The following is a 26,230-nucleotide window of genomic DNA, read 5'->3' on the forward strand; positions in this document are numbered from 1 at the left end:
CAAAAAAAAAATACATGTGTTTTGTTGTGGTTTGTTTGGTTTTGCCTTTGTTTTTTTTTTAACTGCAGCAGTTCTACTATTTAAACATATTTGCTATATTTGCTATCACTGCTACTTAAATAAAAATAAGTTTAAACAAGGCATATTACTTCAGTGTAAATTATTACTTCAGGTTTTTAAACCTAATCACTTGATAGAATAGCAGAGCTTTCTTGTGTTCTTTTTTTAAAACAATCTGTATTAAAAAGTGATAGAGTCTTGGAGAGGGAGGACAGCAGGCCAAAGGTACCTAAATATGAAGCAAGGTGTTTGACAATTCATAGCCAAGGTACTAAATATGTCATGTCATTTGTCCACATTATTTCAAAGAGGTGGTGGTTTTAATCCAAATGAGACTTTAGTACAAGAGAGGAAGATAACCCAGACCAGAATTCCCGGGTGAGATTGTCAGCTTTGAGCACCTTCTTGCTGCTCCAGCAACCTGGGCTGGGGAAGATGCTCTCTGACAGCTCAGGCGCAACCTGCCAGAGAAGCTTCCAAGCTTGGAGTACACCTACCCTTTAGTGTACAATTTCCCTGTGCCCTCTGATGGAGCCTGGGATGCAGAAAATAGAGAGCAGTCAAGGCCAAGGCCACATCTGAAGAATCCAGGCTTTGTTATGGCTGATGTAACAGGCAGTCCCCAGGGCATTTTGCCAGGAAAACCCTTTAATTCACAGAAAACCATAGGCACAGTGCAAAAGGAGGTTATGGCCCACAAAGCTGTTTTCTCCTACTGTTGCCTGTGTTGACAGCAGGTTTAGACTGTATTTCTAAGTGAATCATGAAATCTCACTCATTTTGCTTCACAGGTACCTATTTGATTTTCTAAATTCCTTTCTACCATGGGAGTTTCAACAGTGGCTCTGGAAAATAGGTTTGCTGAGATTCCCAACTGAAAAGAGATTTTTAGGAAATTTCACCCACTTTACTGCAGTTTTAACATGGCAATAACAAAAATGAATTTCAGAAGCAGGCTCCACGCAATGTTTGCGTATAAGCATAGCCATTTAAAAGGATATGAAATGTAATTAGCGTGGCTTTGGTACTGCAAGTAATGTAAGAATCACCATGATTTAAACCATGTCATGGTTTAACGCTGGCCCGGCAATTAAACCGAGTAACAGACGCCCTCCACCAATCTCTCTCTCCTCCCTGACAAAGAAAGGAGAGAGAGCAAGGGAGAGAGACCCATGGGCTGGAAACCAAACCACACAACTCCAATGAAACAACAATGACAAACAGGAAAACCCACTAAATATACACAAATATACAGAAAAATGGACACCATGCTCCTCCCCCTCCCTCCCCCAACAACTCCCACGTCACCACCAAGGCTGCAGGGCAACCCCGAGAAAGTCCAGGCTGGACTCCTGGAGTCAGCAGCAGTCAGGAACTGGAGGCAGGAACACACAGATATGGGCTGGCACGGATCAGGACCACAGGCAGACGAACGGACGGAATCCTTCCAGGATGCTGGGGGAAGGAAGGGAGGCAGGAAGGGCAGGCATTTAAAAGCTGGAAGCAGGAAATCATGGCTTGGCCCTCGTGATCCCTCAAATTTATACTGAGTATGACGTATATGGGATGGAATACTCTGTTTGGTCAGTTCTGGCATCTATCTGCAGCCCCCCCAAAGGAGGGCTGCAGGTGGGATCTCTTTCTTCCTTCTGGAGGGTAAAAGTTTTCCTCAGAGCTGAGCAGTGTCCTTGGCTCTGCACACCAGTCTCTAGCAGTTATGAACATCAAGTGTTACCAGTCCTAGAAGCACACAGTGTCTGAGAAACTTGCTGTTAATTTCAGCAAGTGCAATTACTTACAAGAGGCTTAGCTGAAAGCAAAAGTACAAGACAGAAAATCACCTTTATCCTGACCCAAACCACGACAGTGTCTATACACTGAGTGTCTATACTTTGCTGAGTAATTATATTGCTATTTATGACCCAAGGATTTTGTAGTCCATCTCAACATAGCTACAAAATAATTTCAGCCCAGTTTTAATATTTTTTTAATGGCATGGAAGATGAATTTAAAGTTAAAATATTAAAGGTTGTTTCATTCACATTAGCTATTAATGGTTTTTACTTGCCACACTTTTTCTTTATTTAACTACCCAGTTAGATGGGACAGTCCGATGGAGTGGTCCAAATCTGAAGTTAAAGCCCTTTTTGCTCACATTGGATGGCTTGGAATTAGCATAACTCAGCCATTCAGCATAACTCATGGAGAAACTTAAGTCTGCCAATACACTGCAGACAGTTAGGGCAATTTGATTTTTAATTATTTTGTCCTTCTTATACTGCATCCGTATGTATGCGGATAGAGGATGTTAATGTGTTTGTTTTACTATGTAAAATCAGAACTATTGCTGTTTTGCTGCTGTGTGTTTGCTGGTACTCTTTTTAAAATTGTGCATATACTGCTCGTGTACCTGGTACAGAAGTCTCTGCTGTGTATGGTAGCATGAGGCTGTTCAGGAATTCAGGATGGCTCTGGTGAGCAGTAGCAGCAATCTGCTGCCCTTTTCTCTCATGTAATTTTGTAAACTCAAGAGAACAACTAGCCACTTGGCTTGTTAGACCAGTTGTGGAAATAAATACATCAGCTTTCCTATAGAACTGCTTACTATTGGTTATGTGGTGTGTATGCACACACACATCCCTTAAGTGTTTAGTTTTGGTGGGGTTTTTGTTTGTTTGTGTGGTTTGGTGTGTGTGTTTTAGTTTGGGTTTTGTATGTTGGTTTTTTTTTTGTGGTGGTTTGTTTTGTTTGAGTTTTGTGTGTAGGGTTTTTTTGTGTGTGTGTGTGGTGGTTGTTAATTTCTGGGGTTGTTTTTTGGGTTTGTTTATTTTCCCAGGGCCTAATGTGAAAAAAGTAAAATGGAAAAAGTAAAGAATATTTTGATTTAGGATGTTTGTGCTCAGCAAAGCAGGAAGAATACCTTATTTTTGTATTGTGGGATGTTAATTTCTCAGATCCCACAACATTTTGAAATTATTTGAACTTAATTTTTTAAGAGTATAATATTTCAGAGAAGTAGTATTTATAGATAACATGACAATTCTGTATCAATTTTACGTATTTACAAAATGATTAGCTCTCCTGTTGTGCTCCCTGGAACTGTGTTTATTAGTAAATAATAATAGTTTTTAAATGTATTTGGCTCATGCCTTTGAAATATTGTTTAACTGTTGTATACTGCTGTTTTTCTTAGCAACTATTAAGTGATAAGTAAGTGTGAGAACAGAATTAATTGCAAACAACAACAACAACAAAGAGATTGTATCCCTGCATGAAGGACATGTTTTCTTAACTTGAGGAAGTATTTGTAAACTTTCTTCTAGAATGGGTTTCAGGGCACTGCCATGGACTGGTAGTGTCAAGGGAACTTTTAAGTAAATGCTTTAATTTAATGTGATTGGCTGTACCTTGCATTTTCAGTTTAATTTAGCGTGCATATATGTATGCATGTGTGCATGACATATGTGAACCCCTCATCTGCTAACCTTATATTCATCTTGGGCACAAGAGAATAGAGCACATTTGCCCTTTTAGAAGTTGATTGTTGGTTTTGTATATGTACTTTCTCATTTACTTCCCAGTAAATTCCCCCAGTAGATCCTGTTGCTGGAGCATGTAAGTCTAGCATTTGGTTATTTAGAAATTCCTTTCTCCTGCTCCTCCTTTAAACACTGCTTGTATGCAGTAGATCACTTTCCAAACACAGCTGTTTGTTTAAACCAGTATAATACTTTAAAATGCCTGCTTAATGCATAGACTAAAGAGTAACATACTTGTGTTGCTGATTGTGCCAAGGAAACCAAGAGTGCAGCTGGGGTGTTTTCAGCTCTCTATATTTTATTGTTAATGGGAAAGTAGATCTATTTGTCCAAGTAAGAATGCCAGCAGCCCTTTGTTGCCATGTTACTTTTGAAGAGATGAGTGTTTTGCAGCATGAGTATAACAAATAGAAGAGGTAAAACAAAGAATCTGAGAGATTCTGTGCTGTGGGAGAGCGCTTAAGCAGAGCGATGTCTACGGATATGTAAAATGGGTTTACACTAGTGCAAGCAGTAACCCCTTTACTGTTGTTAAATGGACAAGCTAGTAAGAAATAGGCACATTTTTCAGAGTCCATTGCTCTTTGTCTGGGCTCTTTTAGGTAGGCCACATGAGGAGGTTATGATATTTAGTATCAGATGAACTTACTTGAAGAGATTTAACATGGGACTTTTAATTTAAATTACATGAGATTTTTAATTTAGCACCACATGTGACACAAAATATACTGAAATCACATTACCTATGTAACTCATCCTTAGCAAACACGAAATCTAGCAATGGGAATAACAACATCAGTCACACCACCTATGTGATCCTGGTTGTTGATCTCTGTAATCTGCTCAGCATCATGAATCTGGGCAATACCAGCCATAGGAAAGGAATACATAGGTTGAAACCAGCTCAGCCCATTGCTCTCTTTGAATTTATTTGTTTGTTTACTTTTGTAGTTCATTTTTTTTATAATCTATGCTCGGATGAGCTATGTATACGTCCCTTCCACATGCTGGGCTGAGCAGCATTCTCACTCTTTTAATGTGGTGTAGTCAGTTGATCTACTCAACTGACATAGCTGTTCATCTAAAACAAAGGCCACCCTTGGGTCCCATTTGTGTCTGGATAAAGTCAGCTCTGTTTGCAGCAGCTGTGTCAGTCACACCCTGCATTATTCCCTGCCCTTCAGGGCACTTTGCCCTTGCCCATCTCCTTTCAGCCTTCTTCCATCGCTTATTGGCCAGTCACAGCACTTCACATTGAGATTTATCTCTGAAAAGAAGAGAGAGTTCACCAGTTTGTTTGATCAGCCATGTCTGTAGTGGTTCATTGGTTTTCAACGTACTAATTTGTGAACCTCAAGAGTCCTTCAGCAGAGTGCAGTTCCCTTCAGCCCCCCCAGACAGGCAGTTATGCAGCCTAAATGAACATTCTTCTCTAAGGCACAGTCACGTATTCCCAAAACCTGGACCATAGACCTCCAGGTTGAAAAACTTTGTCTTCTACCTGCGGTGTTAGGCTGGGACTGTGACAAGCACCACAGGGAATCAGAGCTGCAAGGTATGAAGGTATGCCCCAGTGCTTTTCCCAGTCATGGAAAGCAATGTAAGCTGGACAGGTAGCATATCAAAACCCTAGTCATTGACACTTTGTGATTTTATATAAATTGAGTCCGTAAGAAAGATGAATGTTGCAAATGTAACTGTACCTCTGCTTTACAGCTGTGATTGTGAATTTGCAGAAGGGCCAATAACTTTTAATTTACATTATTGACTTACAGTATAAAAGAAAAGAAAGTAATTTTTTAAAATTCACTGTTTTGGTCTGATGAGAAATTTTATTTCTCATGGAGCCTTAACAGCCCTAAAATTAATCCCTTGGGAAGAATTAAGATCACCATGGCTGTTTGGATAATTTAAACTGAAGTAAGTTTCGGTCACTGAGTCGGTTGTTATGCTGTGCATATATATGGAGTCATCACAGCTGAAATATAGACAGTACAGCAGCCTGCCTCAAAAACATTAATTGAAAAATTAATTGACTTGGATGAGAAGGCTGCTTCTGCATGACTGAGGTTGGATGAAGGAGTAAACGAAGGCTAATGACAAATGGCAATGTATCAAGCTGGAGATACTTTATGCTGTTAAAATGAACAGAACTGTAGTGGGTCCTATTTTATTTGAAGTCTTCATTCAGTACCTAGAGGATGACTCAGATCACAAGTTAATTTTATTGATTTATTTTTTTAGCTATTGTAAATGCGGAAACACAAACATTGCTTTGAAGATTAAAATCTTAAAAACTTGGAATTATTGTAAGTTATTGGATGGTGACAAAGTTTCAGTATAGACAAGTTTAGGGTAAATAATCCTAGCACTGCAGTGAGGGGAAAACAGAAGTCACAGCAACTGACATGTGGAGATGCTAATGAAAGAATGCTTTTTAGAGCCAGGAGGAAGCAACAGCAGCCTGCTCCCTCCACCCAGACAGAAATGCTGACTGTGGCTGTAGAGGCTTTTGGGTGTTCAGGAGTGGTTGTAAATCCTCCACAGTGCCCATGTGAAAGTCCTCACTGCTCCAAATGAAACCCTTCTCTGCCACTGCCTCAAGCATCCTGCCTTTATGGAGCCAGGGTAGTTTGCTGCAGTGGTTGAGGTATCTTCATCGGGACATGGCCAACCTTCAGTTATTTGGGATTAACATAGAATGAAGGCTGGCTGCAACTGTTGATGTCAAATGTGACCTAAATTTTATCTAAGCCAGGAGAGGAACAGGCATGCTTCCAAAGAGACCATAGGGCTGCAGTTACTTGAGGAGGGCTCTAGCTGTGGTTCAGTGTTACAGCTGAGCTGACCAAAATGCCCATGACCCAACATGGTGGTCCTCATTCCTCTTCTACTCCACCAGTGTTGCACTTGGCCAGAAGTCTTTATGCCCCTCCACCCCCTTACCAGCCCATTATACTGATGTTGGTGCTTGATGCTGCACTGCTTTAGAAGTTCAACCTGATAATCTGGCAACAAGCCAGTCATTTTGTTAGGCTGGTGCTGTGCTGGGTCGGGAAATGGAACAGACAGTTGCATGTCCAAGGAGCAGCAGAGCAGTAAAAGAGAAGGAGCAGGAGTCCACAGCTGAGCCATGCAGGTGGGAGGGCAAGGGATGCTTCTGTTTCTGTCCTGGTGTGGCTGAGCAGCAGTGCTGAGCCCTCATCTCCCTGCAGAGCTCTCTGCTCAGGCTGGCTTGGCTGGAGGAATGAGGTTGCTACCATGTGTAGCTACAGCTATGCTTAATTTTCCTGTCTGCCAGCTGGGGATGGCCTCCTCAAGGAATTAAGTGAATATAAATTGACTGTTTAGTTATTTGAAAAGAGAGCATGTAAGCACCTAGGTAAAATTTTAACATAAGAATTTGCCTCTGTGCCTGCATTAACGCACATGAGTGAAACACTGAGATGAAAGTGGAAGTCATCGTACTGCTATGGGTGTGTAGAGAGTCCCGTGAATTGGGTTTGTTGGAATTGTTACACTGGTTTGTTTAAAAAAAAGACAAGTAAAAATACTGTCTTCCAAAATGACATCTACCTCTGCTTTCACAACAGGCTTAGGAAATAAGTTGAGGTTAAACCTAAGGTTTGTACTACTTGGCAATAAGGTTAAAAAAAAAAAAAAGGTGTTTGTCGCCTCCCTAATCCATTGCCCATGCACTGATTCACTTAAATGTGGAATACATCTGCTTTAAATTGTTTTCATTACATGCACACTGTTTATCAATAGAGTTAGGAAAAAATTGTTCCAAAAAATATAACACATCCATTCATGGCTAAGCAAATCTAAGCTTTCACTTTTTGCCCTCCTCCAGGCTTGAGCAGTGATGCAGTAGGTATATGTAAACTTGGTTTAAAATCCCTGTGAGCTGTGCAGCAGTTTAGCTCAGCTGAGTGTGCTGTTATACTCAGAGCTGAGGTTGCAAAATCAGCTGTGGTCGTTTGAGTCAGTGGAAAACTAATGCTCAGCAAGTGGGAAATATTGGTGCATTAATTTTGCATTTCATATTGATCTCCAAACAGAGTTTCAAAGGACTCTATTAGGGGAAAAAAAGAGGGCTTTATGCAGGGATTACTTTTTCATGTGTTGGAAACAATGCATTATGCGTGTGGCGGGCTAAAGCTTTGAAAGGCAACTTCCATCTGTGCTCCATGAAAGTATCCGTATATCATTCCATGTCTAAAGTACAAGGTTTGGAAATTAAATTAGTTTGTGTCATGCACAGTTTCTGTAGAGATCAAAGGCAGACCTGTTAATGCAACTATTGCTATTCATGAGTTTCATAGCCGTGTGAGTTTCAAGTTAATTATAAATGCTTGTTTAATCACTTAACAATAGGGTATCAGAGTCTCATCTGGGCATTATGCATATGGTGCTCACTTTTTTAATTAAAGCAAATTCTTACTTTTTTTTCCCAAGAAATTAATTTTGGTGGGAATGCTCTAGGCTCTAGCAGGTCAGGATATGCAAAACCTGTTTTAAATATTGGACGGTTGTGTGATAAATATCTTGATTTTATTGTCCTTTTAACTCTTCCTCCCTCCCCCTTGAGCATATGATTGTGTGGTAGTCTGGTTGTCACTGGAGATAGGATAAATGTCTCTAGTTTTTGTACTAGAATTTGTGGGGTTTCTTTGTTTGTTTGTTTTTAATGTGTGTGCATTATCAGTAGGAGGTGGTGTATTTTGAGATAAAGTAATATATTTATATGAATTTTAAACCTGAAGATGCAAGTGGGGCACCTGTCTGACCTTCAGATCACAGACCACTGTTCTTTATTTGAATATTGTGGTTTGAGTCTGATCATATTAGTTGAGCTGAACCATTCCAGTCCTCTGGAAAATAAATGCTTGTGCACTAGAGGAACCTGCCACAGTGCCAGCAATGCCTGAGGCACTTGCAGTGGTAAGGAATGTTAGATGAGAAATGCAGATGAATCAAACTGCTGCAGAGAAAGGCAAAAAAGCTTCAAGACAGCTTCCTTCACGTCCCCAGATCATGTTTGTCTGCCAGGGTGAGGTGAGCACCCTGGATTTATTGATCAGGCAGCAGAGGGGCTTCTCTGCACCAGCAAAGAGACTGAACTGTGCAGCTCCCCCTGCATTAGATTGCTGCTGTTTCTGAGGAGACATGAAGGAGAGGACTACAAGAACTCTGAAATTGCACTCACTTGTGCATTTGGGGGAGAAAAGTTCCTTCTTGACTTCTGAGGTTTGTGGGTTAATTATAATCTTCACACTACAAGTGCTCTGAGTGTGCAGAGGACTGTACTGATAGTCTTCCCCATGACCTGTAAAACAGAAAAGTGCTTAGCAAATTCAGTTTGCAGTGCTAAAAAGAAGCATCACAGATAACTATTTGGATTGGCTATGTAAGTGTTCTGGAATCAAACATTAATTCTGTTAAATGCAGAATTACACATTAATTGTAATCCTTAATTAAATGCCTAGAACTAAAATCAAAGCTTGGCTGTCAGTAGAACTTTATTGATGCAGTACAGTAAAAAAATGTGACAATATGTAAATGCTTGAGTTGGCATCTGTGGCTATGGGCTGGGTAACGCCCCTTTTTCTAGGAAAATGTTTTTCTTTAGATAAATAGGAATCCTATTGTTTGGCTGAGGGGTGACCTCACACATGGGCAAAAGGTTAGGCAGAAAGGTTTATCCTTTGGCTTGTGGGATTCAAAACCAGGCATGTTGCCAGTAAGCTCAACCAGAGCAGAGGATACAGTTGTATTTTAAATAAAGTTCATAACAGCATTTTTTAAAATGAGCAGGAAGTTTTCTTTCTCTAATCAAAACCATGATAATTTACATATCTTTCTCTTTGGTAATATCCTGACATTGTCTACAGATAGGGGACCCCCAAAGGAAAAGATAAGTGATAATGGCTGCTTGTGTCAGCCTGTTCCCAAAAGAGATGATCTGTCCAGCAGACGTCAGCAGGAGTCTGTCTGACAGAGGGGTGTGTGCATAGAAACCAAATTGCAGGATTGGGACCTAAATAATATCATAGTTTTTTACTTCCAATCTGTGTCATAACTTTCTCTACTTCAGTATTTGAGATCTGATGGTGTACCATCACTCAGATTGCTTAGGATTTTTCTTTCTTTCTTTGTAATACTTGGCACTTTTTTTTTTTTTTAACTCGACTTTTCATGAGTTTGGTTATAGCAGATAATGTTGATGATCTCAGATTCAAAGGAAACTAATCTCATCGGAATTCACAACAATATAAGTTGTGAGTCTAAGAGAAGGGGTTGTGATGGCAGAAATAGTTATCTTAAGGCTTACGTGTATTTTGAAGGAGGCATTACAGCTCATAAAGCAGATGGCACAGGAGGGGTTGCTCAGCAAAAGTTCAGGCTTAATAAAATCACAAAAATGAGATTAAGAAGACAGATGGGATTCTGGATTGGAATTCTAAAATGTAAGGGGTTTGTCTTTTTGTGTTTATTTCACTTTCCCAAATTATAACCTTGGAGATGGTGGGGATTTTTAAATAGCTGGCTGTAAATTTAGTACTAGAAAACTAGGAGTGAGTTATGCTGAAGCATCTTTTTTCACTGTAACTGGTAGTTCTAGTTTGTGCTTGCTTGACCATCAAGCAAGATGTGATTGCTGAAAGAAGACAAAGGAATATAACTGTAAGAGGTTTAGGCTAGACTTATTGCCTGAGCAAACACGCTCAGGAACCTCAGTCTCTGGAATGTAACCCAGTATTTGCTGTTTTCCCACTAATCTTCCCACTTGAAGCCAGAGTTGCAGGGTTTCCCAGATGCCTCACACTGTTGACATTTGTGAGTGGCCCATTCCTAGCTGCACCTTCAGACCGGGGCACACAGTCTTTTTGCCCATGCAGATGAAGTATCTTTGCCTGTGGTTTATCTCCTAGAAGTGAACAGTTAAGATAAGTAGCTCTTGCTTTGAACATGAAACATTTCTGTAGAAGTATAATGTCAGGACATGAGCTGGTGGTGCAGGTAAATTAAGCTCTACCTGTGCCCACCTGCATGATGCTGTGAGCCAGCTGGGAACCATGTGCCAAACAGCCCAGCTGTGAAAGAATTGAGTTCACAGCACACTGGTCAGGAGCCAGGTATTTTAAACATGGGTATCAGTTCAGGCATAGCCTGTTCTGAACATAGCTGGCCTCTCTGAGGCAGTGATACAAATCCGAGCTTCCTTGGGTGAATTCATCACTCTGGGGGCTGTCACTTCAGCCATCCCCGCTTTATTCTGTGGAGAGGAAACATCACTGTGCACCTCAGTATCCCCTTCAGTCCTCCAGAACCTCACTGATGGCACAGAGCAAAGCTCTTTCAGAAGTTAGTAATTTGATTTACTGTAGTCAATAATGAAAGTACAGCAATATCACAAATGTGTGGAAGAATGAAGCATGCTTTTTATTAAAAGTTCACATTCTCAGAGTCTGTCTTCTGCAGTGCTTTTGGTTCCCTGTCTCCACTGTATTCCCCATGTACTGCAGATAGCCTTCCTCTTCTGGGCCCATGTGGCTTTAATTCTGTGTGAGCTCCGTGCTGTGGTAGGCTGTAAGATTCAAGAATAATGTATGTGCTTTATCCCCACTGTTTTGCTGAGAGAACTAACTAAAAAAGTTTGCCAGATATTTTAAAGATTTATTCTTTGGCTAATAATGAGTAGTCTAAGCAGCTTTTTCTAATCAGTTTCTTCTTTTTAATATACTTAGTGCTTCAGTCTAAGACTTCCCTGTTATTTTGAGGTCAGACTGATTTTGGGTCACTTGCTGTCCTCACTGTTCTCTCTTCGTTCCCTTCTTTAGTTCTCCTGTTCTTCAAGAGGTCCCTGAATATCTCCTAACAACTCTGAAACTTACTGTATAGCTTTAAGTTTTCACAGTAGACTCTTTATAGATTGTTCTCATTACTCTCACTGTTTGAGAGGAGGTTTTCTTCAACAATTTCTTTCAAGTTTAATGCTTGTAATCATTCTGTTGCTGTGGAAATTAACTGTGATAGCACAGGTTTAGTGTTCATGACTTCACTGCTTCATTAGATAAAAAGAAAAAGGAGCTGTTGTGTGGGACAAAGCCCTGAATTAAGCAAGTTGTATACATTTCACACGTATGTCAGGGAAGATAACACATGAAAGGGAATTAGGGTTGTTCAGGCTGCTAGGATTTTCTGTCTTCTTAGGAAAAAACAAGTCTAAATATTAAAAAGCAGATGAAAAAATCCCAGTGAGTGCTTTAGCGATTGTGGTTTGGAACAGTAGTGCCAGTCTGCCTTTCGGAACACTGGTCTTCAGTCTTGGATGATGGTGATTTCTGTTTGAAACAGGATTGTGGAAATATCCTTCCTTATGAGATGGAGAGAAGGATGCCGACAGAAACCCTTATATAGCTGTAGAGTGAAGGATAAAGCAATTTCCTGCTAGAGATACCCATGTCTAGCTCTCTTGTTCAGGAAGAGAGAACTGGATTTGTGTATACCAGAAAATTTTTGTTTATCAGTCTTTGTCATCTTGATCAATTTTAGTTGTAGTCTCTATTCTAGATTGTTGGATGTCTAACTTAAATAAATTTTAGACTTCTGTTGTGTTTTCTTATCCTCTTTCTTGATTAGTATTTAATATTCCAGAACTCCTTGGTTCCTTCTTATATGTGGTTAGAAAAGACTAAACTTTCATGTTACTGAAATTGCTAACCACAATGCTCAGCTTGTCCTGTTTTCTTGCTTTTTCTTTAATGCATGACCCATTATTCTTAACCGCATCTGTTCTTCAACATTCTTTGCTAGGCAAGTCAAAGAGGGAAATATTAACAGCAAAGCTATCTGGCTTTGGATCTAAGTATATTGTTCCTGCATGTTTTGTAAACAAAAACTTGTATTGCTTTTTACCCTCACATTTGTAAAGACTTGAACAGTTTGTAAATACAGAAATACATATGTGTTTGTCCTTTGATTAATGTAGCATCCACAAGGCTTCACAAGTTACTTGGTGGTCAAGGCAAGGTTTCCAAGGAGGCCTTCTGTATGTGCACTCTAGAGTATATAGACTCTGTTTTTCAATATATGGTTTTTTCTTTGTCTGCTAAATGCAAAACTGGGAACATGTCCAGAATGTTTAATAGCTAGAATGTGTTTCATGCATATCCCCTCTAAATTGGCATCCTCAGTCGCCAAGTTCTGAAGTGAGGGCTGCAGTGATGATGAATTTCTCTAATGGGGTTTTTGTTCAGAGTTGCCTGATACTTACATTTTCTGTACTGTGGGATTCAGACAGAGGGTCTCCACTTAGAAAAGGGCCCAATACCTTTCTGGCTGAAATGCTCTTAAAACAGAGATGCTGATATTTTTGTATTAGGTACTGGCATGCTTTTGAAGTTTTATATTTTTACAGTCTGTTTCTCAGGATACTCAGCTGTGTCATTTCACTAAGGAAATTCACAACAGTTTTTTTTCTTTGTTGTTCTTCTTGCTGTTATGTGTTGCTGACTCAGAGCTTAATCCAAAATAAGTTCTTCAAGTCCTGACCAGGATAGCAATGTAATAGAATTTTGTTTTTAAATATATATGAAAAGGAGGTCATGCTTTTTTCTGGGCAGCACATGAAAAAAAAATTGCATGTGGGGTGTGAATTGTTAGTGACTGAATTCCCCTGACACAAAAAGGGAGTTTGCAAAATATTGTCTACTGCCTTGGGGAATGGATTAAGCTGAGGTAGGGGACTTCATGCAAGAACAACAGAACTTCCAAAGATGAGGGTGAGAATGAGAGAGTAGGTGAAAAAAGAGGGAGGTTCTCATTTAGGGGAGAACAAGGTGACTGTAAGTGAAAAAATCCAAGCAGGGATTTAGTGGAGGCATTGGCTGTTGCTGGATCTTTTCATGTGAGCATTGCATTTAAGTCATGGTTGTTGACAAAAGGCAACAGCTGCTACTTTATAGCATGAGGCAGAAGAACTATTGGAGGGGCAGAAAAATAATCGTAGATATAGAGGAATGCTTTCCAAAGGGACTGTCTTGCACAAGTCTCTTCACTTTATGTAACAAAAGCCTGGTGACACAATGCATGGTTTAGTCATAGGAGTGCCCCAGAGTGGACAAATACTGTACATCTGGAAATGTTTAAAGAAGTAATTAGCTTCTGGAAAAACAGCAAATTACTCAAGGAAAATGTAGTCTATTGTGTTGGCTTCTGACTGCATATCTACAAGATGTATGGTTCTCCTGACTGCCTTAAATGTCACTTCTTTGCTTCTCACATCTACCAGCTGTATGTGGGGACAGAAGATGCAGTCATGCAGGGCTGACAAGCAATTATCCTTAGAGGCTGGGACAGTTTTGCTTCTTTAGAAAAAGGGACAGTGAACAGGGAGACAAGGGGGGAAAAGTTTCTCTCTTCTTCACTGTGAGCACTCTGCATTCCACCTGGTTGTCCTGTGCACTGAGAACAAGGACCTGACCCTGTAGGATTTCACTGTCTTGGTCTGAAAGCCCTAGGGAAATCCTGTGTCAGCTGGAGCAATCTCGCACACACAGGCTGAAAATCTCTTGACTGGTACACAGCCCACTCCATGGCCCTCTTTAATCTTGGGTTTCCATCACAGTACATATTCTCTGTTCCTTTTCTACACAAAAAGAGAAAGGGGTGAGTCATTTTGATCATTGGTATGCTAGCATGTTTTTATTGCTGCCTCCTGCACAAGCATTTTGGATGATAATTGTGTGGTTGTTTGTCATTACAGAAGTAACGCTGAAGGTCCATGTAAGCGATGCCAGCACACATCAGCCAGTAACTGAAGCCTTCATTGAGATTTTTACCAACCAGATCTCCATTGCATCTGGAACCTCAGGAGCAGATGGCACTGCCTTCCTCAAATTTCAATATAAGTTGGGCAATCAGCTGATAGTGACTGCTAGTAAACATGCCTATGTGCCAAATTCTGCACCATGGAAACCTGTAAGATTGCCTGGTAAGAGATCTTTATTTTTGTTCTGAGGTAAGATCTAAACGAGGTTACACAGTTTTGTATGATGTGTTTTAATGCTTGCAATGCTGGGTGGGAGGAAGAACATCTGTACACTTCAAAAAAAAGCAATGTTTCTTCCTCAGTTATAGCTGTGGCATCAAGGCTGTGCAGACATTTGGTCTGTTCCTGGCTGTTCTTGATACAGTGCTATATCAGTTTTCCAACAACTGGTGGTGCTCTGTTCAGCTCAACAGAAATAAAACCCTATCCAGATCTCTTTATGGGAACTCCTGTTTTCAAGCACTCTGTTTCAGCAGCTGTGATGCACTCATTCATTTGTCTTTTAAGGTGTGGCAACAACAGCACCTTGGGCTGTAATGTATAAAAAATGCTCTGGCCTTTCAGTCTTTGGGCACGTTCACAGGACAGTCTGCAATTATGTTATCCAGATGTAAGGATTCTTTCTAATGTAATTAGCAGGGTTTTGTTTCTTCTGCAAAGATAACAATAGTACTTGCATGTTAGTTTTTATCAGAATGTCTCAAAATTTTACAGAAAGTGGGAGGCTTTACATTAGTTCTACAGGATGGGAAACTAAGTCATGATGACTTTCTGTAGTGCTGAGTAGAACATGTTGAAGATGGCTTTCTGACTGTGAGACGTGACATCTAGATGAAGGTCACAGATGCATTGTCATCTGCATCTCCTCTCATCTCCGACTGTAATTAGGGTCCAAGGAGTTTGGGAATGGTCCCAGGCTTGCAAATCACACCTAAATATCACCTCAGATTTGATAATTAGCCCAGGTCAAAGTCATGCCAGGTTTTAAGTGCACTAATATTTAAATATTATAAAGGATCACAGGGCAGTGTTCAGTCCCATGCTTTGGCTCTGTTCTGTGTATTGATACCAACACTGACAGAAGGGCTGTGTTACTTGCAACAAATGCATTTTCAGATGGGGAAAGGAACTTCAATCTGTTCAAACCCACAGTTTTCAACATGCGGCTTACTTATCTGCATTTGCTTGCCTCAAATAAGATACAGTGACTTCTTCCACGTTTCCTCTACTGTATTCTGCCACTTTTTTCCAGCTACTTAATGGAGCTATAGCAAGGATGAAACCAGGCTCTTAGGTGCATAGTGAAAGTGTAAGAAGCAACTGATATGAGTTGCAGTAAGGAGAATTTGAAATAAATAAAAGGGAACAGCAGTAGTCAAAGACTGGAACAGGTTGCCCACAAAGCTTGTGAAATCTTCATCTTGAAAGATATTCAAAACTCACTGGACACTCCTTTCCTTGGTTGAAGCACATGACCTCCAGCAGTACCTTCCAGACATAATTGTTCTTTGACTGTGTTTAGAAATTTCCTTCTTTTTTTTTTTTTTTTTTTGTTTAAATAAGATGAAGTTCAGTTTCCTCAGCATGCTTCATGTACTTTCTTAAGACATAATCACAGAAGATTAAAGCATGCAATAACCTTTTCTTGCCTGAACCTTTCCTTGCTTTTTGTCTTCTATCCTTCTGACCTTCATGAGAGGTCTTTTGAATGCAGTATACTCTTCCATGGCCTGGAGTTTGTTTGGTTAAGTTTTTTGCATGTTGTTTTTTCTTAAATATTGATTTCGAGAGAAGGGAATCACATGTGGCATTATTGTTTTGTTAAGTCATTAAAGTTTAAAGAGCACTAACTGTATAGTTTCCACAAAATCTTTCCATGGTTGAAATGTGACCTTAATTCGGAAAATGGATTCCTTTCACCTTTGATCTTCCCCCGTTGAAACTGGTAGATAGTTTGTCATTGATTTAATTGGGAGTAGAGTGCTTTATTTTGCTTTCAGTACCTTGAACTTAGTCCTTTCTTTTATTAAAGAAACAACAAGTTACAACTTGATAAACCCATGTAGATTTAATAGGGTTCGTTGTTCTTTGAGTTACTCCTTAAGAAGGACATGACATAAAAATTGAGGCTTGAGATACTTAAGTTGTGGGGTATTTTTATTGACTAAGATGCCTACAGTCTTTAAAATCTTCCCAAGAACAGTTTGTGTTTAAAATGCTTATCATGCTTCTAGCTGGCACAGTATGGAAGTTTTGAAAACCATGAAAGTTTTGTTCTTACATTTATTCTGGGAACAGACAGCGTATTTAAATGTTGATTCTGCAGTGTGCAATCTGGGCACATGTGTACAGGGGGATCCTCATTTCCCAAGAATGCCTTTTAACCATACCAGCCCACAAAGCAGATAAAGCACTCTGAGCAGCAGTCCACCCACAGCAGTGGTTTAAGCTAATGTGCTGTCCTGTGTGCTGTGGTAAATGAAGTATGGATGCATTTACATCAAATGCCTCAATGTGGAAATGATAACCATGACTTCTGTGTAGGTTTAGAAGCTATAGGATGGTAACATTTAAAGAGCTGTAACAGGACTTTGCTGAAGGACTAGGGTTCTTCCACCACAGTCCATATGCATTAGTTACAATCTCATGCTGAACTGCTGTATAGCCACTGAACTCATTATGTTATGGTAATAGCGTTAAAGAGTAAGCATGAAGGGTTTTCTGTTTTCATAATTTGGCAGAAATGAGCTTTACTTATATGAACCAAAATAGTTACTAGATCCACTTAAGCAGGAGGATTATTTACTTACATAGTGATTAATAGTAGGAAGAAAAGACTAAGATCTCTTTTTCCATTAAACTATTTATCAGCCAGGCCATGACTCCACTTATTAACAGTTCATTAATTTAACATCACTTGAGTTGTTGAAGTGTTCATGATGGAAGATGTGCTCATCTATCTGTTCTTGGCTATGTGTAGATTTTTCTTTGTAAATAATTTGGAAGAAAATAGACTTGTGACCGTAAGTCTGTATTTAAGAGGACATTTTGGAGCAGGGTGTGCAATGAGGAGAGAGAAGTTGCTGAGGCAGCACAGTTCTAACTAGGTGGTAGTGTCAGTCAAAGCAAACCATGTTATTCACTATGGTGAAATGTAGTTCTTGGAACCAAGGATGCTCATGGTTCTGAGAGAGGAGAGCTCATCCGGAAAGCAGTGACTCTGCTGAAGACATGTGAGTCATGGTAGATGAACAGCTGAAAGTAACCTCTCACTGCAAAAAAGAGGAATAGTCTTATCCTTAGCAGTAAAATAAGGTAAAGGCTGAAAAGGCCAAGCATAGTATTTCAGTGGTGCAGCCACTCTGGGAAATGCATGTCCAGTTCTCGATCCACACTTGAAGAAGAATGCTTAAAACTGAAAGGTTATGTCAGGAGTGATTAAAAGATTGGAGAATATAACTTTCAGGGAAGAACTTGGAAGAGCTTAATTTATTCTGTTCACTGGAGAGAAAGTTCATGAGGTAATTTGATCATAGTCTATCGGTAACTGCATAGAGAACAGGAAATGGGTAAGAGAGAATTCTTCTGTCTGGTGAGCTTGTGTATAAGGAAGATCAAATGGCTGGAAGTCTAACCTCAATAAATTCATAAATTCTGATGGGTAAAAAGGCACATAGTTTTAACTGCCCTCATAATTATTTACTAGAACATTGATATTGTGGTATAGTCTTCACCACTAAAAGAAAATTGGATAGTTTTTCTACAACATGTGTCTTAGTTTAAGCACAGCTATTGGATCTGAAGCAGTAATTAATTCAGGGAAGGCTGTAGTTATACAAAAGTAAGAATGGATCATGATAGTCAGTCTTCTGGCATTAAATACTGTGACTTCTGCTTTTGTCATGCTGAGAGGAGATTATGCAGAGAAGCCCAGGGAAATTTTAGAGGTATTATATGCATTATAGTCTGGCATATATAGAAGATTATGTTGGCATGGTTCATTGTATTGAGCTCCCCAGGGTGTGTAAATTATATTCTTTTTTCATACAATATAAGTTATTAGAGTGAAGACAACAAATTTCATAATTATGGCCTTATTTCTATTTACACTAGGCATTCTTACTTATGTTGTCTGACTCGTAGCTCTGTTTCATTTCTCCTTAACACTAAAATTTCTGATCTTTAAAAAGATAATAGATTTCTTAAAACCAATAATGTACAGTCTCTCTGTTTGGTCTCTGGGATCATGTAATACATATCAAGTTAAAAGAAATATATTACGCTTCAGAAAATTAGAGGAGTTTGCACTGTTCTTTTATGATTTGGTTCTGGAAATGTCTTCCTAAGCTTGTGAGTACTTCAGAATTGGATAAGTACTCACCAGGTGCAAATGTGGGATGCTGCCCAGTTACCAAAAATTAGGAGTCTGCGTCAATTTCCCTGTCTTTGAAAGCCATGCATTGGCTGCAGAGAGATTTACTTCTTACTGTTTGCATGGATGCAGGAGTCAGGTGTGCTCAACGGTTAATTCTGTACACATTTCTTATCTTCTGGGTCTGAAGAGCTCAGACATGAAATTACAGGCATTAAATTATATCATGTTCTTTACTCCCAGATATGTGTGTGCAAACAGACACAGCCCCCTCTGAGGAATGTCAGTACCCAGTGGCAGAGGAGGCCCTTGCAGACAGATTTCTTGCAGCAAATATCATTTGCCTATCCCCTTTTGCATCATGTGGTAGAATGACAGTAGTTGTGCTATACATAGCTCTTCCGTAGTGTAGGTGGTGACTCAGTAAGGACATGGTGTATTTTAAAGCAGATTATTCATTTATTCATCATACTTTGCCATTCTGTATGACTTTTTATGTAAGCATTTAAAAGTTAAGTCTCATTAAAATCTTCCCGAGGTAAGAAGTATAACTTTTGCAGAAAAAATAATTCAGTCAGACTGAATTAATGTTTTACTCTTCTTTATGTAACCTCAGGTCTTTCTGCAGAGTTGGGAATTATAACCCAAAGCCCTGCTTTTCACTGCAGTCTTCCATACTTTGAACTGCTGTGCATGACTTCATCAGAGCCAGAGTAGAACATGCCGTTTGGTTCAATAATAATAATTACCCCAGCAATTTAATTATTTGGGTTAGAAAATGCATGTGGTTTCCCTCATGTATACAATCTGATTTTAATATTTTGGGTGGTCTGCTTTTGCATAAGTATAGAAGAAAGTAAGTGCTGTTGTTGTTGGATTAAGTTTATAAGAATTCAAATCTATCTCACTTAAAACACTTTTCTCCCACAGTGTTTTCTTCACTGAGTCTCGGCCTTCTTCCTGAACGCTCAGCTACACTAATGGTCTATGATGATGTAGTCCAGATAGTCTCAGGATTTCAAGGTATGCTGGTTTTTGGAAGTCAGAACTGAAATTTGAGTGAGACTTAAAACAAAAAGCATGGCTGCCTGATATTTTCTGAACTCTGCCCCATGGGTGAGAGTGGTATTTCATGGGGGATTCTGGGTTCCTTTAGGAATGCTCCTTTGTAGGATGGTTCTCCCAAATTGATTAATAGATAATGCATCCCTAACTGCTGTGACTAGGGAAACTGAGTTACTAAGTATTAAACAAGCTTGGACTTCAGTGTGCCGCTTAAGAGCTAAACATTAAATTTCATTCACTATCTCTTAGATGTTTTTTCATCTACCTTCATCTAACTGTCCTTGCAGTAAGCATTTGCTGATGTTCTGATTGTCTTAAGATTTTTCTCTGGTTTTATTTTATCACTTCTTACTTTGAATGCCTGAGAAATTTAGGGCATAGACAAATTTAAAGTTACTTTTGTTTCCAATTACTTCATGTGGAGCCCTTATCAGGCCATCTGCCAACCCATATACTATAGGATGGAACCTACTATATTTGAAGAATAAAGTTCAGCTCACCTTTTCATAAGGCCAAACACAGAAGTTAAAACAACTGTGGTTTCAGTCACATGAATACTGTTTTTTCTGTACTGCACAATAAAGAATTAAACATTCATCTGACCTAGGGATCTGACCTAACTTAGCCCAACTGAACTAAGTCTGTTAGCAAAAGTAGTTTTTAAAGATACCTTGAGATGCCCGTAAAGAAAGGACTCGAGTGCTGGTGGATGAGAAGTTCAACATGAGCTGTCAGTGTATGCCTGCAGCCCAGAAAGCTAACAGGGTCCTTGGCTCCATCAAAAGAAGCATGACCAGCAGGTCAAGGGAGGTGATTCTTACCCTCTACTCTGCTCTCGTGAGACCTCACTTGGAGTACTGTGTCCAGTTCTGGAGCCCCTTTTACAAGAAAGCTATAGATGTGCTGGAGTGTGTCCAAAGAAGGGCCAATAGGGTGATCAGAGGGCTGGAGCACCTCTCCCATGAAGACAGACTGAGAGAGTTGGGGTTATGCAGTCTGGAGAGGAGAAGGCTCCAAGGAGACCTTACTGTAGCCTTCCAGTATCTGGAGGGGGCCTACAAGAAAGCTGGTGAAGGACTTTTTAGGATGTCAGGTAATGTGGTAGGACTAGGGGGAATGGATTCAAACTAGAGGAGGTTAGATTTAGATTAGATATTAGGAAGTTCTTCACCATGAGGGTGGTGAGACACTGGAACAGGTTGCTCAGAAAGGTGGTGGAAGCCCCATCCATGGAAGTTTCTAAGGCCAGGCTGGAGGGGGCTCTGGGCAACCTGCCCATGGCAGGGGGGTTGGAAGTAGATGAACTTAAAGGTCCCTTCCAACCCTGAAAATTTTTTTATTCCATGATAAGCCAGAACAGGAGGACATACTGTGCACAAACTGTTCCACATGTGTTATCATTACCATTACTTTAAACTCTACCAGATAGGTAATAAACAGGGGAATACTCCCTGCAATAATATTCCAAGATAACAGTGTCTTATCTAAGAGAATATAATACAATTATGCCTTCCTCACATCTTTTTTTACTGTTAGAATTCAACTGTACACAATAGGCTTTTCATTAATGGTAGCACTAGATACCACTGTAGCTGCAAAAGCACTAAACAAATTAGGTAGCTGATGAAACGCCCAGAAGGAGCTGGAGAACAGCACAGCTGCCATATATATGTTCTGCAATTTGAGAGCTCACATTATCTAAGGGGGTAAATTAGATGGATGGTGAACTCTGTTAAACCACAAGGGATTCCATTAGACAAAACATGAAACATTGTTTGCCTACAGTATTCTATTATCATGGTGTATTAAATACATATTCTTCTGCAAATATGCTAATATTATGCAATAAACCTAAAAAATATATTTTTTTTTATTTTTACATCTTCCTTCAAAAAAAAATAGGGGCTCTTAAAGGGCTAGAGGTAACTTAGCAGCATAGTGACACTCTAAAGATTTTCTGCATAATATTAATCTCTTTGGTGAAGTGATCCAGGGTATTCCCAATATATTTAAATTAGAGTAATATAAGTGGCTCTGCTGGCATAGCAGAGAAAGAGGATAAAGGAAAAAAATGGTACCTAGAGTATTCTAAGAGCTGGAATCTGAACTTTTCAGTCTTACCCAGTAGAAGCTATTTTATGGGACCAGCCCACACTCCTTTTCTTGGTAATTCTTTTGTGCTGAAACCTAAGTGAAAGACAGCCTAGATATTGTACCAGCGTTTGAATAGAGCCTCTCTAGTCTCGGTCCAAAATCCTTTTGACCTATTTTTTCTCTGTTACTTCTCCAATTTATTTCCCAGTAACTTTGAGCTGCTTCAAAAGAGCTGATCAGGAGTTACCTTAGAACAAAAACGAGAGCAAAACAGAACTCATTATACCAGAGAAGAGACTGGGAACACTGGCGTTTCAATCAGCAAAGGGAAAGAAAGGCCTGTCTAGTACAATAAGTTACCAGCTGCATTTGAATAATTAAGCAAGCAAGCAACTTACTATGCAATTGAGAAGTTTCTCTGCATTGATGCAGCCAACTTCATTTTCATGATGACATTACCATCCACTGCTGTGCTCTGTCAGTAATTGCAAGGGATGGAGCTTGCCAGCCACTGGGTCATTGAGGTTATTTAATACCATCACAGTGATGAGCTGAACTTCAGTGTTCAGTGAATGGGAGCTGTATGGCTAACCTCTATCTGCCTCTGACATATGAGCAATAAAAGCATGAATTGATTATACTTCAGATGTTAATTCATACATAGACTGAAGCTCAAAACTGGTGTGGTGCCACATGTCACGCATCCAGGATGGCAGGAGATGGCCTTAGAGAACTCCATGAGATGGTTACATCTTCAGGTGTGTGCTGGCAAACTGGAGCTGGCAGCTCTTGAACCATGGCTAGTGTGTTGATGAGGGGATGCTTAAAGAAAATAAGATTAGTGCTCAGAAATCCTTCCTTTTACAGCACTCAAGCTGAGAGCTCTCACATGCCAGTTTTATACTTGAATGTGTCTGAGTTTGTTTTTTATAAGTCAAAACTGGATATTTTCAATAACAGAAGCAACAACAGTAATTACTCCCAGTGACAAGTGTTGACTTGTTGAATAGTGCTCTGCTCTGGTCAGCAAAGTCTTTCTCTTCATTCGAGCACTTAGAGTTCCTTCAATGTCTATTCCCCAAAATGCTGCATGACCTCTGCTGGAGAACTGCATTGGATTATTCTCTACACAAGGTGGTGAGAGAAGGTGAAAGCCTTGGTAGCTTTCACCTTCACAAGCCTTTCACTGGTAGCTCAGAGTATTCTGCCCCCTTGAAGTTTCTTGCTGCGTTTGTAGAGACTCATCTGAGGAGGTGAGGGGAGAGTCAGGCTGAGTGGCAGGTTTCAGGTGAATTCTATAACAAGGCATTTGTTAATTCGGGATATCAATTAACAGATCTGCATGGATGTGTTGCATGTATCTGCACTATCTGCAGGGAAAGCTGTTTTTTCCACTTTAAAACTTGCATCTGAATGGATCGCTGCACAGGTTTCCTGCCAGATTTGGGGCATAGCCATAGGAATGCTTTGCATTGCCTGTAGGATTCAAGAAACTTGGCTGAGTCTTCCTTTCTGATGAAAATTTGTCAGCTCCCAGTGCTACAAAACAACCAATTTTTTGTAAAGAAAATCCCAGTCTCTCCCCATAAACTACTGTGTTATTGTGTTACAGACTCAACAACAGTTACTTGGTTTTAATTCTTAAGATTAATTGGATCTTCCAAAGTACAATACCAGTTCTTAGCAAATTGAATAATTTATCTTAAGCAGAGATTTAGACAGAAAATTCTATGATTTTACACTGAATCATTAGTGATAATCCTAATGTCAGGGTCTTTGTTATGATTTTTTTTCTGTTTTTCTGTTTTGTTACTTATGTTACTTTGTTGATGCTTATCCCTGTGGGCCATGGGAGTCTGCTCAGCAACACAGTCAGAAACTTCACTAGTGCTTGAGCAAATTTCTCCTGGAAGTACAGGAAACTACTATGGTTTTGTAGGGGTGTTCTTCTCTGACTTCATTGCAATCAATTTATTTAGTCTTTTGTGTTGTTTTCTGCTTAAGCCTAAAAATTGGGTAAGGGAAATTTCCTCCCTTCTCAGATGAGTGTTTAATGAGTAATTTAAGCATTTAAGGATGCTGCCAATCTTGAGAGAACTTTTAAAAAGTGGTTTTCTAGCTTTTTTCTTGCAGAATTATCAAAAACAGGTAAATCATGATCAGCTCTTTGGAGATTCTTGCCCATTTAATAGCAGTTTTTGTTGGCCAGTACCAAATCTGTTCTGTGGAATTTTGTGCTTTCTCATAGTTAGAGTTCCTGATAGAAAATAACGCAAGAAGGGATTCCAGTCTCCTGGCTAATGACATTGGCAGTTTATAAAGCTTAGGAGTTGTGAGTCAAGATCTTTAATCTTTCTCGCAGCGAAGTTACATGTAACCTAAAAGTGCTTCCAAAGACTTACAATGCAAAGGAAGCAAAATTGTTTTGAGTTGACGTCTTTAAACTGTATAGTCAAATTTGAATTAAGAGAAAAACTACTTGCCTTGATTTTGTGCTGTGTGGAGAGTGTTCTGTAAGTATTCAAAACGTGCTCTGGAGAATACAATAGCTTCTGATTTAAAAATTAATTGGCATGTTGAACACACAAACTTGCAGATGGAGTCTTGCTGTGTGTTGCTAAACAGTATTAATGGTGAGCATCCACTGAAAATGACTATTGACTTTATAAACTAGGATTTAAATGAGACATGAAATGCTATAGTATATGAAACAGTCTTAAATCATGTTGCAGCCAAGACCCTTCAGTTAACACCTAGTGATCTTTTTAAAAATGCTAGAGCTGTACAAGAGAGAGGAAAAGAAGTGTTACATGCCAAGTAATCTGGTTCTGTTTAGATGTGTTCTTTGTGCAGGAAAGTATGGAAACTCTCTTCACCCATGCTTTGTCAAGTGAATTTTTTTATCCAGTGGTTTAAATAAAGAGTGATTACTGTCTCAGTACTAGAGATGATTAATGTGACCAAAGCTATGTAGGGTTACAGGAATTACACAAGTTAATTGAGACTACAGGTAGAATTGTCTCTTAAAAAATCTTAACATAGTCAGAAAAGTTTCTGACATCAGGTGCCTTCACAATTTTGCTCTGTGATGCTCTTGGAAAAATAATCGTAACTGTAAAATAAGCTTGGAAATACTGGTTTTCCTTCTCTTTCATAATAGCCTTCTGACATCTATATCCTTCTTAAACTATTTAAATTTATGATTAAAAAAACCTATAGAAGTAAATATTATGCCTGCCTCGGATATAAAGTAACTTTTAATTTTTTCAGGTGCACGGACTCAGCCACAAGTTCACTTTCAAAGAAGATCTGTGAAATTACCAGAGAACACTAGCTACAGTGATTTGACAGCCTATCTGACTGCAGCCAGTTCACCCTGGGAAGTGGACAGTTTTCCTTATTTGCAGGGATTAGATGGAAATGGAACAGGTAAAACACTTCTTCAGTTTTGCTCTGATTTCATACTGGACCATGGATGGACTTTTGACCATATCATTTTTACCATTCTCCATTTTAGCAAACATTCTTCAGAATCTAGATGATATGATAGGTTCAAATGCCCTGCCAAAATGCTTTTCCAGTATGCAAGAGGGCAAGGTCCTCTGTCCTTTAAATGGGGCTACTGAATAGCAAAAGTCTCTGGTCTTGGGAGTATGGAAAAGTTTGTTACACTTGTACTTTAGAGCTAAGTCTCCAAATGTGTCACATGCACATAACAAAATAGAGACTTAAGGTGAAGGGACAGAGAGAATATAACTTGAGGATGCCATGAATTCTTGTTCATTTTTTTTCTAAAAATAAATAAAATGCCTTTACATAGAGTATTTAATACTCTGTCATTTCAGCTAGAAGTTGTTTCAATAGTTTGAATCTAGCTTCAGCCAAAAATCTGCCAGTTCATCTTGCACCAAAAGGGAAAACAATGAAAATTCATGGTAGAAACACAAGCAGTGTTAAAGTCAAAGCTGCAGTACATTTTTGACTGCAACTGCCTGTTGCTGTTCTTGCACTTCACATTTAGTCTTGATTGAAATAATTGGTGTTGTGTAGGCTAGAAAAAATAGAATTGGGCATAAAAGCCTCTCAGTGCTTAAGATGCTGCTGCAAAAATGGGAATAATATGTTCTCTGTGTCTGTATTGGGACAGAAGGCAAGCAGTGGACTTCCAGTGAATCAGGAGAGATTCAGATTAGTGATTAGGAAAATTTTGGTATAGTAAAGATAGTTTAAGCTGTAGAGTGTGTTGGACGGAGTTAGACAGTC

The 26,230-nt window shown here is 39.4% G+C and overlaps 1 protein-coding gene across 3 annotated transcripts in view; it reads left to right on the forward strand.

The window, feature by feature from the left end:
• FAM171A1 (family with sequence similarity 171 member A1) overlaps positions 1-26,230 on the forward strand; it is an 85,494-nt gene that overhangs the window by 33,470 nt on the left and 25,794 nt on the right. For all 3 annotated transcript variants that reach the window (XM_030446203.1, XM_030446205.1, XM_030446204.1), the window contains exons 2-4: positions 14,371-14,598; positions 19,739-19,831; positions 25,238-25,396. In XM_030446203.1, the coding sequence (XP_030302063.1) occupies positions 14,371-14,598; positions 19,739-19,831; positions 25,238-25,396 (480 nt within the window). The remainder of the gene's footprint in view (positions 1-14,370; positions 14,599-19,738; positions 19,832-25,237; positions 25,397-26,230) is intronic.

This window comes from Calypte anna, chromosome 2 (genome assembly GCF_003957555.1).
Source record: "Calypte anna isolate BGI_N300 chromosome 2, bCalAnn1_v1.p, whole genome shotgun sequence".
In the NCBI taxonomy this organism is placed as follows: domain Eukaryota; kingdom Metazoa; phylum Chordata; class Aves; order Apodiformes; family Trochilidae; genus Calypte; species Calypte anna.